Genomic DNA, 15501 nt, shown 5'->3' with positions numbered 1-15501 from the left:
ATGATGTTTAAAGCAGACGTTTAAGCCTTTGACTTTGACAGGGCATCACAGAAAGCCATTAGTAACTGCTCACGTATCTGTGACTCGGACATGGACGACCACCCCTAGAAACTCCAGTACTCAAACTGAAGCTCGCTATTCCCAGGAGGTAAACTTCACTGTTTCTCTAACCACTGCTCTGTTAATCTGCAAAGCTGCACGTGTTCATCGACCCTTCTGTGGCCCTTCCTGTAGTCTGTGTAGCCAACACGTGCTGGATTGCACCTGTGCTGCAAGCTTTGCAGGCATCTTCGTCTACAGCTCTGGGCACTTGTATTCTGTCATCCCACTTAACTGGCCTTTCGGGGGTGAATCACTGCCTTTGTGTTCACAGGTGGAATCCAAGGCAATTTGTATACTGGCCCACTTTTCTAAAGGGACGGTTTTTCTAAGGGATGGTATCCCTTACCTAAAGGATCAAGTTCATGTGTTACTTCACCTTGTATCTTTGAAATGCTGTTCGTCACTGCTCTTTCCCTAGTGAACACTAATCCCAGCTCCTGGGTTGGTAGTTCTCAAGGCCCCCTTGGGACCTTTCCCTTGGATCAAAGCAGGGTTCAAGCACATGCCTCTTCTCTCTTCAGGTGCCCCTGAGTGCTGTGTTGTGCAAAGAGCATTCCTTTCTCTCTGGGTCTGCAGACACAAAGGAAGGTGGTATGTTGGCAGTATACCTAAATACTCTCTACCTGATTTAACTCCACTAAGAGAACACTAATCACACAAATAGTTCCTAGCAAATTTCTGCACCTCCAACCTCTAAAGTCAAGTCTTATTTGTAACTTGGAGGATGACCGCGAGCAAGACTAGAATATAAACAGCTGCAAGATTATCAAAATCTCTGAGGAGGCTTTTCTGTCTTGATACCAGAATGCCTATTTTCCCATAGTATGATGATGATATGCATCAGTAAATGTAATTACAAACTGCCAACTTCCTCTTTTGTCTTTCCTCTTCTCAGTTCTAAGATGCCTCTCTAATCACATTGATGTATCTTAGAAATTTTACAAGGCAGAAATCAAACTACCTCAGGGGTGGAGTATTTTATTGACTATTTTTACTGTCCAATAGGGCAAAAAGACATGAAGACAAGAGTCTGCTGTTAGCTACTTATATTACCAGGTTTGCCATCATAAATGTGGGTGATCAACTGATTTCTCTAATCTCCAAGTAGTTTTCTAATTCCTAGATGAAGTAAGCTTAAGAAAAAAATTGAAAATGCAAATTGAAATGCCTTTTAATGAACCCAACTTTCCTAATGTTAAGTTGCTTGAAAATATCTTTTGGTTCAGCAATTTTTTAATTATCTGAATAGATATTAAATATAGGGAATCACATCCAATTTGAAATGAATTCTACACAGCACACAAACATCACAACCCCCCAGAGCACAATATAAAATAGTCCTCTAAGGATTATAAACATTTAGTATGTAAGAATGTGAAATTACATGGTAAGAAAAAAATCTTCAATTAGCTAAAATCTACTTGCTAAAGATTAGTTATTGCACAATTTATCAGTTTGTTCTAAGAATAAAACCAAACTAATATTCTCAACCTCTAAATTCAGTACATAACAAACTCATTTTCTCAAGCTACAGTTTTGCAGCATTATACTACAAGTAAACTCTTTACTATTGAGTTAGGAAAAAAAACTTTATGACCTATAAAACAAATTCCTTAGATTTCATGAGACTATTTCACAAATCCTAGAAGGCACACATTATATCTCCTATCATAGTAAGTGCATTTAAATACTTGATTTTAAAAAAGACAAAGCTTTACAAAGAGTGCACATTTCATCTATGAAACAAATTTACAACTTTCACCATTAGTTATTACAGTAGAACCTGCCCAATATTCACATCTAAGAATTACCACCCAGTTTAATGGAGTGAGAGAGAACTGTGCTCATTTCTTTGATAAGGCTAAGAAAAACACTTTGTACTTCACAGTAGATCAGTTAGTGTCTTGGAGTTCATATTGTAAAGTGAAGAAGGCCGGGCAAGATCAAGTCACTGGGCTTGCTGACCAACAATTCCTTGACAGATGAATGATTCTGAGGGATAAAATCCTTTGCTGTATCTGGAAAGATCCAAAAACCTGTAAAGGAACTTTGTGCATTTTCAAGAGCATTTTCAAGTTAGGTGATCTGAATTAACTCAGCAGGTCTAATTCCAAATGATAACTGAAGATCCTAGAGCTAGAAAAGGTCTCAGAGGATCCTCCCTCTCAAAGTTTCCAAATCACCTTCCATGGAATACCAAGAATTAGTGGAGGAAATCCAGGGTTCTGTAAATTTGACCTGAATTAAAAAAAAGCAACATTTTTTGAAAAAGAAAATTAATTCCCATCATACAAACTTGTTACTTGTATTACGTTACAACATTTTATTCTGTTTTCATTGGCTGACTTAATACTTAGCTATTACAGTATATAAAGTTGATATGAGAAAAGCTGGGCTCATGAAATCTTTTATATATGGTGGGATAGGGTGTGTGTATATCCATGTGTATATGATTCTATATGAGATTTTTACCTGGGGCAGGGAGGGGGAAGGCTCCAGTGCTGAAATGTTGGGAAAACCACAGATGACATCTCAGTTCCTAAAGCAGGAACTTACAAATATGAGCAGCTTTCTCAAGATCACACAACCAACAAGTGCATTGCTACATTGGTATAACATCAATATCCATAGTGAGCACTTAACCATTTGGTGCTTAGCAGTCCTCATCATGAATGTTGGGTTAACTTTACTATTTCGGGAGCAAAACTGAGCTACCTTTATACAGATATTTTTCTTTGAAATGGGTTTTATTTGCACACCTATTAAAAGTCTAGCATTTAAAAACTGTCATTAATAAGCAGTGATTTAAACTGTATCCCTGGGTATTTAGGAAAATAATATTTGTAAGTTATCAGAAGGAGGTCAGGAAAGTTACATGGAAAGTTAAAAGGAGATGTCAGGCCCTAGTTTTATTATATACTTAAATGCTAATGTTAAAAATTTTACTTAATAATAGACAAAAATTTTTTAAAATGGCTGATGTGCTACTGCAGATATATTTTTTTCAGAGACTTTCAAAGAAGTAAACAGTAAGAAAGCCACATTAGTAATTTTCAGAGGTGTTTTATAGTATATGGTAAAAGAAAAGCCTCACTTATTTTCTCCTCTCAATCTATGAAATTTGAGGGCTAGGAAAACTCAGAAACACCCCTTCAAATTGAGAAAATACGAGTGCCACAAACCAATATTGTGAATGACTTTGAATGTAAAACTTAGTGTTTGTGATGAGGGAAAATTTCCTTTTGAAACTCCACGTGTGTGAGCATCCTCAGAAGCCCTGAGAACGGTGGCCCAGCTGTGGGGACACTCCCGGAGCAGTGAGGAGAGGCGCCCGGAGCAGTCTGCTCACAGGCAGGCCTGCCCGGCTCCACCGTACTCGTCCCGTTCACACAACAGGGCAAAAACCACCACCACCACCTTTTGAAGTGAAAAACAGGTAGCTCCAAAACACACTGCTGAAGCCATGAATTAACTGTGGATAGATCATTCAAGTAAAAGTGAGTAAAGTAATAATTAACCACAAGGGGGCATACATACTCCTTAGAGTCCAGCAGAAAGATAAAATTTTAAGTAACACGTACTTTGATGTGGTCCATTTTGTTATTTAACATTTTCTCATAAAAATTTTAATTCCAAGGTTTATTTTAGACCTAAAGATTCCAGAATACTCTTGCCCTGAAAGACTGTGTTCAAGGCCTCTGGAAATATTGCTATTACTTGCTAGCAGAGGATTCAAGAGCAGTTCGTTCTAATACACTTTAGAACAAATAAACAGGGTCTAAAACAGTAGCAAATTTTAGCTTGAATAATGGAAGACATGGAGCGTTTATAAAAAACATGGGACATATTGTGAGAATAGCAAAAATAAGAAGGTGGGGAAATGTATTTTGCTGTATCTGTGCCACAATATTCTTCCTCCATGACCAAAGCAGGTGTAGCCCACAACGGCAGCATATCTTCTCCCCAGGTCATGGCCGATGGGGCTGGCCGGCCTCATCAGCCATGTTTAGTATGTAGTTAGCCATATCATCTTCAGTAGGCGCGTCTGATACTACCCAAGACTCATTTGCTCCAGTCATCTGCAGGCGACAAATAGGGCAATTCCTGTGTCGGTCACTCCTATTGGAGATGTCAAAACAAGAAGAATTGGTTTTCTTCTTTTTAAGAACAGGGCTTTGTTTGAACATTAAAACATTACCTGGTTTTTAAAAAGTCAATAGCACAAAAGTATACAGTGAAGAATCTCTCCCTGCCGTCCTCAGCTCAGTTCTCTTCCCCAGGGGCAACTGCTGTTACCAGTTTCTTATTCTCATGGGTTCTTCATGAGACAGCCTTGGGATGATCAGCCTGTATGTATACTGGTACCACGGATCTCTGCTCTTTTTGCAGCACACATTAGAGCTGTTTATTCTTTAGCTGGTTATGCTATAGTTTATTTAACTAGTCTCCTATAGAAAGATGTCTAGTTTTTTCATCTGTCTTTTGCTACTGCAAGCAATGCTATAATTCATATTCCTACGCCCAAATAGGCACAAATTTCCTGTGCAGTCAAAATGCCTTACGAGTCCTAAAATGAAATTATCTCTTACCAATGGAGATTTAGTGAAAGTGTAAAGTGAAAATGTTTGTTCGTGATCTTTTACTGGGAGCTGTTATTGTAGGGACAACTTCTTGGCAACAGGAAGGGAATATCACATTAGGAAAGGGATTATGATTTTCCTAAGTAACATCTACATGACTCTCAAGACTATAACTCTGATGAAAGGTCTTCTGATTCATAAGCAACAAGAGTTGAGAAAACTGTAAATATGGAGCATCATTTGAAATAAGAGATGGACAATTCTATGCAGGGTAATTTTTCTCATAGGCTAAGAGCACACATACATGGATCACTTAAATAAGATTGTTTTCTAAAGGGATTTTTTTGTCAAATATTATTTTGGACTTTTCAAAAATAATATAATAGCCAGACACTCATTAGGCAGGGAAAAATGATTTTTTCCCCTTCCTCTCTCAGTAAAATATAGGACTAACAAACAATTATGTCAACTGCTCTTTGGCTTTTGTGCAAAAATTTAGAAATCTGTTCCAAAAACTAAATTGGAAAGCTGGAGCTGGCATATACTGCTCAGGTTGATTTCTGGCTCCCGAGAGAGATTTTACAAGATAATTATGTGTGTTCTCTGCACATAACGTCACAATTTAAAAATAGTTAAGCTCTGCTTCCGGCCAACAGGAACCAGATTTATCTTCCCACTTAAAACAACTAAAACCTGAGACAAAAATATATGAAAATCATGGTGAAACAATGTTTCAAATAAAGCCCTGGATATCAAGCAACAGAGACAGCAATGGTTGCTGAGAGACAGGAAGCAAAGAAGGCGGTACCTACAATTGCTCCAGCTTACTTGTCTTGAGAGTTTCTAGACCCCAGAGCAAGAAGGAGGAACCCAGCCGGAGCCTGGCCAACTCCCTGAACTGAAGAGACAGAGCTGAGAATCTCGGGGGGCCAGGGCAAGCACTGGCATGGGGAGAACTGCTTTCTATGTCCTGCTGTGCAGAATCAGCAGAGTCCGGATCAGGGTGTGCTTGTGAGGAAACCACACACAAGGGCTGGAAGGAATAGTAGCTAAAGCTCATATAGGGCCTGGGACACTGTTCCCACCAGTCAGACTGGAAAGCCTCATAATTCTTGGGCACAGAGTAGAGTACTCTGAAGGGCATAACTGGATCTAAGTTAAACACCGCTCAGGTCCTGCCTAACAAATCGTAAAAGCAAGACCCAAAAGGATCAAACTGTTTCCAAGTAACTTAACTATATTCCAGAACAAAGCTCAAGAATATTTATAGAAATACAAAAACAGCCAGGACCTAAAAAGGTAAAATTCACGATGTCTGGCATCTATTCAAGAACTACCAGGCATGCAAAGCAGCAGCAGAAAAACATAACCCGCAATGAGGAAAAAATCAGAATAACCCAAAACTGACACAGGTTATCGGAATGAGAAGTTATGAAAACTAAAAGTTACAAGTATATTTCATTTTTTTTTTTAAAAAAAGATTTATTTGAGAGACTAAGAGCGAATGAGAAAAACCTTCCATTTGCTGGTTCACTCTCCAAATAGCTACAATAGCCAGATCTAGGTCAGGCTAAGACCAGGAGGCAGGAACTCCAGCCTGGCCTCTCACACGGGCAATAGGGGCCCAAGTACTTGAGCCATCATCCTCTGCTTTCTTAGATGTGTTAGCAGGAAGCTGGTTCAGAAGCGGAGCAGCCAGGACACAAACTGGCATTCTGATACTGGAAGCTGGCACTGCAAGTGTCAACTTAACCTGTTATGTCACAATACTGTTCTCATGAATGTATTTCATACATTCAAAAAACTAGAGGAAAGAACACTAAGAGACACAGGGGGCCAACGCTGTGGAGCAATGGGTTAAAGCCCTGACCTGTAGCACAGGCATCCCATATGGGTGCCGATTTGAGTCCCAGCTACTCCACTTCTGATCCAGCTCCCTGCTGATGCACCTGGGAAAGCAGCAGAGGATAGCCCGAGTCCTTGGGTCCCTGCACCCATGTGGGAAACCCAGAAGCGGCTCCTGGCTTCTTGGCTTCAGATTGGCTCAGCTCCAGCCATTGTGACCATTTGGGGAGTGGACCAGTGGATGGAAGACCTCTTTGTCTCTACCTCTCTGTGTAACTCTTCCAAAGAGACAATTAAAAAAAATACAGAAGATATTATAATGTCAAATTTCTAGAAATGAGAAGTAACATCTGAAGTGAAAGCTATACTGGATGGGATTAATGGCAGATTAGACAATGCAGGAAAAAAGATGAGTGAATTTGAAAAGACACAGCAACAGTAACTTCCCAAAACTAAAGCCCAGAGAAAGACTCAAAAGAGGAGTAGAACCGTATGGGCAAGGTGGAGGGACTTCAAGTGGTCTACTGGTCGGAAACTGAGAGCATAGATGATGGGATAAGACGATAGAAAATATTTGTGAAAAGAATAGCCGGAAAACTGGTTATAAACCATGAACCCAAGAAGCTCAACAAGCCTAAGAAATGTGAATAAAATACTCCAGCATACGTCAACCAATTGCTCAAAACTATGAAAAGAAAAAACATTGAAAAGAATCCAGAGGGGAAAAAAGGATGGGCAGACTCACGGGAAAACAACGCAAGCAGAGTGAAGGTGGAGGAACAGCACTGAAGTACAGAAAAGAAAGATACTCTAGGTCTAGAATTCTATGCCAGAAAAAATTTCTATCACAATGTCCAGACCATCAAGAGAATCCCAGAGAATCTACAAAAAGCTACCAGAACTAATGAATGAGTTTAGTAAGACTGTAGGACACAACATTGTTACACAAAAGTAACTACATTTCTATATATTAGCAACAATCAAAAATTCAAATATAAAATATGAAATACTTAAGAATAAATGTCAAAGGTATGTAACACTTAAAACCATAAACATTAGAGAAATTAAATAAGACCTAAATAAATGGGGAAACATACCATTTATGGTTTAGAAAACTCAATTATTATTAAGTCAACGCTCCCCAAATTGATCTTTTTATTCAACACAATCAAAATTTTGGCAGACTTCTGGTAGAAAATGAAGATTTCAAATCAAAATGATTTGAAAAAAGAATGTTGGTAAGTGAACACGTTCTGATTTTAAGACTTATTATAAAGCAACACCAGTCAAGGCAGTGTGAAACTGTGTGGAACAGATAAACAGGAGAGTCAGAAACAGACCCACACTTCGACAACTGATTTCAACAAAGATGCCGAGGTAATTTAGTGAAGAAAGCTCTTGCAGCATATCGTGCTGGAGCAATGAGATAACAGATGCAGAAGTCTGATTCACATCTCACACTACATAAATACATGTAACTCAAAATGGACTGTACACCTAAGTGCAAAACAAAAAAAAACTATAAAACTTTTGGAAGACAAAATACTTTTGTGGGGCCGGTGCTGTGGCGCAGCAGGTTAACGCCCTGGCCTGAAGTGCCAGCATCCCATATGGGTGCCGGTTCTAGTCCCGGCTGCTCCTCTTCGATCCAGCTCTCTGCTATGGCCTGGGATAACAGTGGACGATGGCCCAAGTCCTTGGGCCCCTGCACCTGCGTGGGAGACCTGGAAGAAGCTCCTGGCTCCTCGCTTCGGATCGGCGCAGCTCTGGCTGTTGCAGCCATCTGGGGAGTGAACTAGCGGATGGAAGACTTCTCTCTCTCTGTCTCTACCTCTCTCTGTAACTCTTTTAAATAAATAAAAAAAATTTTTTTTTTTTTGACAGGCAGAGTTAGACAGTGAGAGAGAGAGACAGAGAGAAAGATCTTCCTTCCATTGGTTCACCCCACAAATGGTCGCTAGAGCCGGCGTGCTGCGCCGATCCGAAGCCAGGAGCCAGGTGCTTCCTCCTGGTCTCCCATGCGGGTGCAGGGCCCAAGCACTTGGGCCACAGCAGAGAGCTGGCCTGGAAGAGGAGCAACTGGGACAGAATCTGGTGCCCCAACTGGGACTAGAACCCGAGGTACCGGTGCCGCAAGTGGAGGATTAGCCAATTGAGCCGCGGTGCTGGCCTAAAATCTTTTATTTATTTATTATTATTATTTTTTTTGACAGGCAGAGTGGACAGTGAAAGAGAGATAAAGGTCTTCCTTTTGCCGTTGGTTTACCCTCCAATGGCTGCCGCGGCCGACGCACTGCGCTGATCCGAAGCCAGGAGCAAGGTGCTTCTCCTGGTCTCCCATGCGAGTGCAGGGCCTAAGGACTTGGGCCATCCTCCACTGCACTCCTGGGCCACAACACAGAGCTAGACAGGAAGAGGGGCAACCTGGACAGAATCCAGCGCCCCAACCGGGACTAGAACCCGATGTGCCAGCACCGCAGGCAGAGGATTAGCCTAGTGAGCCGCGGTGCAAGCCACCTAAAATAAACCTTAAAAAAAAAAAAAAAAACTTTTGTGATCTTGAGTTAAGAAACTAAATGTTAAGAAACCAAAACTAAACTAAAACACTCAAATCACTATTGAAAACTTCTTTTTGAAGAGCAGTTTTTTATGTCTCATCTACTTGTAAGGCGAAGAGAGAGCTTCTAACAGATGGCTTACTCTTCAGCAGCCAGGGCTAGGTCAGGCTGAAGCCACCAGGAGCCTGAAACTGAGTCTCTCATGTGGGTGGCAGGGACCCAAGGACTTGAGCTATCATCTGCTGCCTCTCTGATATATGGGATGCAAGTGTCCCAAGTGGCAGCTTACCCCACTGTTCCACAATGCCCCTGAAAGATATTCTTAACAGAAGATAAGACAAGCCATAGACAATATATGCAAATCACATACTGCTTATGATTTACATGTATAAAAAACTCGGAACTCAGTAATATGGTAATAACAAAATAAAGAAATGGACAAAGATGAACGGACACTTCACTATAAAAGACGTACCAAGTAAGTGAGCATATGAAACGACGCTCAACATCTTTGAGTTAGCAGGGAAATTCAAAATACAACAATAAGATACCAGCACACACTATTAGAATGGCTAAAATGCTGACTCACTGTAACAAGTATTGACAAAGACTTGGAGCAACTAGAATTGGTGTTGGTGGGTGTGTAAAACAGTATAACCATTTTAGAAAACAGTTGGCAGTGTCTTTAAAAGTTAAACACATACCTAACTTTTGATCTAGCCACTCCAATTATAGATATTTATCCGAGAAAATCCCTTTGTCCAAAAAAAGATTTATCCATGAAAACGATGTAGCAGCTTTGTTTTCAATAGCCAAAATTTGGAAACAACCCAATGTTCACCAATAGGTATATGGCTAAACAAGCAGTGGCATATCCACACCATGGACAGTACTCAGCAATAAAAAGGATAAACTTTAATCACATGGTACAACATGCATAAATCTAGAGTGACTAAAAGCAGACTAGCAGATGCCAAGAACTAGGGCTAAAATGGTGAGGAAGTGGCTTTACAATGGGCTACAAGTTAACTTCATGATGCAACAGGTTTGTTCATTATCTTGACTGTGATTTTTATGTGTGTACAAATGTTAGACATATAAAACTGTACTTTAAATACTTGTAGTTTATTGTATGTCAATTATAAGTTCTCAGCCAGTGCCGCGGCTCACTAGGCTAACCAGCACTCTGGGTTCTAGTACCAGTTGGGGCGCCGGATTCTGTCCTGGTTGCTCCTCTTCCAGTCTAGCCCAAGTGCTTGGGCCCTGCACTCGCATTGTAGACCAGGAGCAAGCTCCTGGCTTCAATTCGGAGCAGTGCGCTGGCCGTAGTGGCCATTTAGGGGGTGAACCAATAGAAGGAAGACCTTTTTCTGTCTCTAACTCTGCCTGTAAAAAAAAAAATTGTAAGTTCTCTTAAATGCTTGACTCTTATTTTACAAAATAATGAGCTTGACTAGCTGACCTTGAAAGTTTGCTCTAGGTCCAGTTTTCAGGGATTTACTCCTAAATACATCAAAGGATAAATGTAGAAATGAAGAGGGGGCCAGCATTGTGCACATGGGCTAAACCTCTGGCTATGATGCCAGAATCTATATGGGCACCAGTTTGAGTCCTAGCAGCTCCACCACCCATCCAGCTTCCTGGTAATGCACCTGGAAAAGCAGCCAAGATGGCCCAAGTCTTGGGCCCCTGAACCCTCGTTGAAGACCCAAATGGAGTTCCAGGCTCCTGGCTTTGGCCTGGCCCATCCCTGGCTGTTGCAGCAATTTCAAGAGGTAATCAGTAGATAAAACATTATCTGTCTCTTCCTCTCTCTCTGTAACTCTGCCTTTCAAATAAATAAATCTTTAAAAGAAGAAGAAAAAAAAAAATGAGAAAAAAGCCAGAAAAGGGGAAGTATTTGATTCTAGATTCAAGCCAGTCCCAAATTTCCTTACAGCAAAATAAAAGTGTCAAAACTAAGTTACATTCCTACATTTAATAAACTTTAGGTATAAAAATAAAAAGTTTTAACCAGGAGGAGACATGTCTTCAAATTCAAAGTAGTAAAGAATAAAATCTCATACTCACTGCACTATTTTTGTATTTTACAAGGCTTACTCACGTGTATGATCCTATTTGATCTTTGTTCCATAAAGACAGCAGATAACTTACCATTTATCAATACACTTCTGACAAAAGCTGTGTGCACAAGGCAGGATGAGGTCAGCCCGCCCATCCATGCAGATACAACACTCCTCCTCATCAGTCAGCTGCTTCACCCTGCAATGGGAAAGCTCAGCTGGAACAATGATATTCTTTTTCACTATGCTTTATACTTTGTTTTCATGGCCTTAAAAAGCATTTAAAATAATCAGACTGAAATTAACATCTTTCTGTGATAGAAAATATACTATCGAGTAAGTACTAAGAGGTAAATTTCATACAGACAGACTAGATAAAACAAATTCTATAATGCTAAAGAAAAGAAATATGGACAGAAAATGGAAATATTCAGGTCCTTTTGAATATAATTCAGCCCATTTAAATCACACTGGATCCACATAAATTAATTTAATCAATATACAATTTATTCAGATACAAAGCTCTCTAAAATATAATCCTTGCCATCAGGGCCAGATAATGATGTTACTGATAATGGGCATAAGTGAAAAGACAGTGTCAGGTGCTATAGGAAATACATAAGGTAAAAAAAACACAGAGGCAAGAAGCAGTCCTAACTGGCAAGTTTCCCAGTCTTTTGAGAGCACATGAAAAGAGATGAACACTTTTACTTTCATGATTAACGTAATTATAGTTGCAAATAAAAAACTATTACTTAAAATTACTATTACTAGTAAATACTATCCTCAGCTTTCAAAGTACTTTTTAAAAAATCACCATGGGGCTGGCCCTGTGGCGTAGTGAACAAGGCCGTGGCCTGCAGTGCCGGCATCCCATATGGGTGCTGGTTCCAGGCCTGGCTGTTCCACTTCCTATCTGGCTCTCTGCCATGGCCTAGGAAAGCAGTGGAAGATGGCCCAAGTCGTTGGGCCCCTGCACCCATGTGGGAGACCCAGAAGAGGATCCCAGCTCCTGGCTTTGGATCATCTCAGCTCCAGCCATTGAGGCCATCTGGAACCAGTGGATGGAAGACCCCTCTTTCTGCCTCTCTCTAACTGCCTTTCAAATAAATGAATAAATTAAAAAAAAATTCACCATTCTGAAGAGGGAAAAGAAAAAAAAGCAAGTCAAATCCCTGTCTTCGAAGGATTAACTATGAGGCATGGGAAAGATAAACCTAAATGCTACCTACAACGATGTAAACTCACATGGCATGGCAGTAATATGGGTATAGCCCAAATCTACAGAACTACTAAAGATAGAAGGAAACAATAACTGCAAAATAACAATTTCCTACAACATGTTATTTGGAAGCTGGTTAAGAATGGACCAGAAAATACAACTATAAATGGAGCAATAAAAGAGAAATTTCTGCTAAGCACATTCTCAATTCATTGACACTGTCAATACAGATTTCTGCTATCTACCCAGTTTGACAATAAGACAGGATGTCAACATGTTTGGACCCACGTAAATCTTTTTTCCAATGAGGCATTTACAGACTTAAATTATGGTCATGACGGTCAGATGGCAACAGGTGGGAACTTCCACATGCCAAAAGTGTAAGAGAGAAGGAAAAGAAAGTTTAGACAGAACAGTAACACATTAGGCCTGAGTAAACAAACACCATCACAGAAAACCCTGGCTGACTTCATTTCCTCCTAGTAACTCAGTATGTGCAGTATGTGTACCAACTACTTGTTCGTTCCTGAATGGACTGCCAAGTCCTAAGTCAGAATTTAAAAGCTGAATGCTCCAATTAGTTAGATACTTCTTAAGAAAATCTGGAATGAATTTTTCTATTTTAAGTGGTTTTAATTTTGTACATATTATGTCCCAACTAAAAATATATATTGTACAATGCTTTAATATTACAGCTATTATTTTTCTCACATTCTGGTGAGATTTTGATATACATAGTTGACTTTGGAGGTAACAGATAGTATCTTAACCTGTTACATAATTTCAATAAACTGTGAAGAACTGAAAGCAGGGTATTCCATTCACATAGAAGTACATATCCATAAACTCACTTGGCTTCAGTGAAAAATAAATTCCTCATGTGCTTACTAAAAATTAAGAGACAAAATTAAAAGTTGTTTGAAAATAGAATGTATTTCCAGAATTTCAATGCACTATTTTGCTCTCAAAAATCCATTAAACCTGCAAAATTTCAGAGAATGTCTGATCACACAATAAGCCCCTTATATTGGATAAGTTTTAAAACATATAGTAAATAAATACATATCTGTACTGTTAAAATAACAAATCTGTGAATGGCAAGGTAAAATCCCCCAAATAACATTAATGAAAAATACCACCAGAAAATAAATGTATCATGTCTTGGTATCTATGAACATTTGTGCTCAAATTTATCAACCTATAGCATTTTCTGTAGATAAAACACAATTATCATCACATAATTATGGAATAAATGCTAAACACTTTTTAAAAACCTGCCAAAAGTAATTCAACAAAACTCTCCAATTTTTATAAATTTAAGACAACGATTTTTAGTCTTTTTTTTCTTTGCTTCCTAATTAGTGCTTTTAGCACAGGCATAGCACTGAGGGTACACAGGAAGCCCTATGCCTCAGGTGCATTTTATCTTCTGTTATACATGTTTGTTGTTTTTGGATTTGTTTTCCAAAATCGTGCACACCCTATTTTTGCTATTTTTCAAATTCATTTCCAAGAAAATTCAACCATAGGATTGGAGAAAGGTGGAGAACATTACATTTCCTAAACCATTTACTGTTACTTTTCCACTGATTTTTTAGAAGCTGGAATGAGTTTGCTAAATTCCTTGGACCTAATTCCCTATGGAGCTTTGACTGTCTAATAGCTTAACTATTACAAGAGAGACATTAATTATCTTCTTTTTCATTAAATGCAAACACAGAATGGGCGGTGGATTCCTGGAGTGACAGAAAACATTGTTTAGGGTGAGCCACTTTAATTTAGCACTGGAACAATGTCTGAAGCACAGAATAATCCAAAAACTGATCTGGGCCATAACATCAATTGGGACAATGATTTAAGGGTCACAATGAGCACTAGCAAAAATAGGAATAGGATTCCAATGGTTGAACACTGAAAAAGAAGTGACACAGGGTGTTCGGGCCTCATATACCTTCCCATCCAAAGACTGGCCTGACAAGACGTTACAGAGGATGCGTTTTCCTCAGGTTCTTCAGAAGTGGCGCTTTGGGCCAATACACCTGCTGCTTGACTTGTGATGTCTTTATAAAGCTGAAGGAACTGGTACAAATTCATGATGCGCGATGCTTCCACAATGCCACTACTTTTGTTAATCTAAACAAAGAAAATGGGGGGAGGGGGAGAAAAGTTGACTCTCTGATTAATTTTTCCAAGAAAGAGGAAACATATTTCGTCAAACACGCTAGAAAGTAAAAGTTTTCAGGGTTTGCAAAGGACCTAAGAGAAAGCAAGAGTTCTAATGAATACTACTACTACATCCATATTTGTGGGGTTCAAAAGTATTTATACAGGTTGATGTCATCTGACCTTCAAAATAAGCCTGTAAAGTATATGATATGGTAATGGTGGTAGACCTTTAAAGAGACTTAGAATGAAAGCGTGTGGCAGAAACACCTGGCCAACTACTGAAACACCATTCTCACTTTGTAAAGCTGGAGAGTCTGATTTTGTTCGAGTATCCATCACTTTCTAATATGAGTCATTCCTGGTCAGTTTAATCCAAACCAATTCTTGGTCATCACATTCTCTAATGGACTAAAAACAACAACAACAACAACAACAACAAATGGGGCGAGTGAGTGGCACAGTGCCCGAGTCACCACTTGGGACGCCTGCAGGCCCATGTGTGGGATCCACCTTCCTGCTGATATGCATCCTGGGAGGCAGGTGATGATGGCAGAGTGCTTAGTTCCCTACCAACTATGTGGGAGACCCAGATGGAGTTCCTGGTTCCTGGTTTTGGCCTGGCCCAGTCATGGCTATTGTTGACATATTTGGAGAGCTCTGTCAGTTTGTTTTTCTCTGTCTCTCTGCCTTTCAGGTAGACTCAAAATAAATAGGGGCAGGCTTTGTGATGCTGCTGGTTTATCTTCTGCCTGGGACATCTGCACTCCATATGGAAGTACCAGTTTGAGTCTTGGCTACTGTGCTTCCAATCCAGCTTCCTGCTGATGTGCTCCATAGGAGGCAGCAGATGATCACTCAAGGACTTGGGTCCCTGCCATCTACATGGGAGACCCAGGAGTTCCTGACTCCTGGCTTTGGAATGGCCCAGCCCTGTGCATTTGGGGAGTGAACCAGCAGATGGAAAA

The 15501-nt window shown here is 39.9% G+C and overlaps 1 protein-coding gene across 9 annotated transcripts in view; it reads right to left on the bottom strand.

Annotated features, from left to right (window-relative positions):
* Positions 1–1064: 1064 nt before the first annotated feature.
* The window catches only part of RNF141 (ring finger protein 141), a 43148-nt gene continuing 28711 nt past the window's right edge, over positions 1065–15501 (bottom strand). For 5 of the 9 annotated variants that reach the window (XM_002708811.6, XM_070073372.2, XM_089328874.1 and 2 more), the window contains 3 exons: positions 14322–14503; positions 11240–11347; positions 1065–4221 (listed from right to left, as the gene is read on the bottom strand). In XM_002708811.6, the coding sequence (XP_002708857.1) occupies positions 4071–4221; positions 11240–11347; positions 14322–14503 (441 nt within the window). In that variant the 3' untranslated portion in view covers positions 1065–4070. Of the gene's footprint in view, positions 4222–10191; positions 10472–11239; positions 11348–14321; positions 14504–15501 lie in introns of those variants that run through there. The other 4 variants (XM_008266159.5, XM_070073384.2, XM_070073393.2 and 1 more) reach the window with 2 other exon arrangements.

The sequence above is a fragment of the Oryctolagus cuniculus genome, chromosome 1, assembly GCF_051225735.1.
Source record: "Oryctolagus cuniculus isolate XC-2025 breed Fujian yellow rabbit chromosome 1, ASM5122573v1, whole genome shotgun sequence".
Classification (NCBI taxonomy): Eukaryota; Metazoa; Chordata; class Mammalia; order Lagomorpha; family Leporidae; genus Oryctolagus; species Oryctolagus cuniculus.
This window is presented reverse-complemented; position numbering and strand designations above follow the sequence as displayed.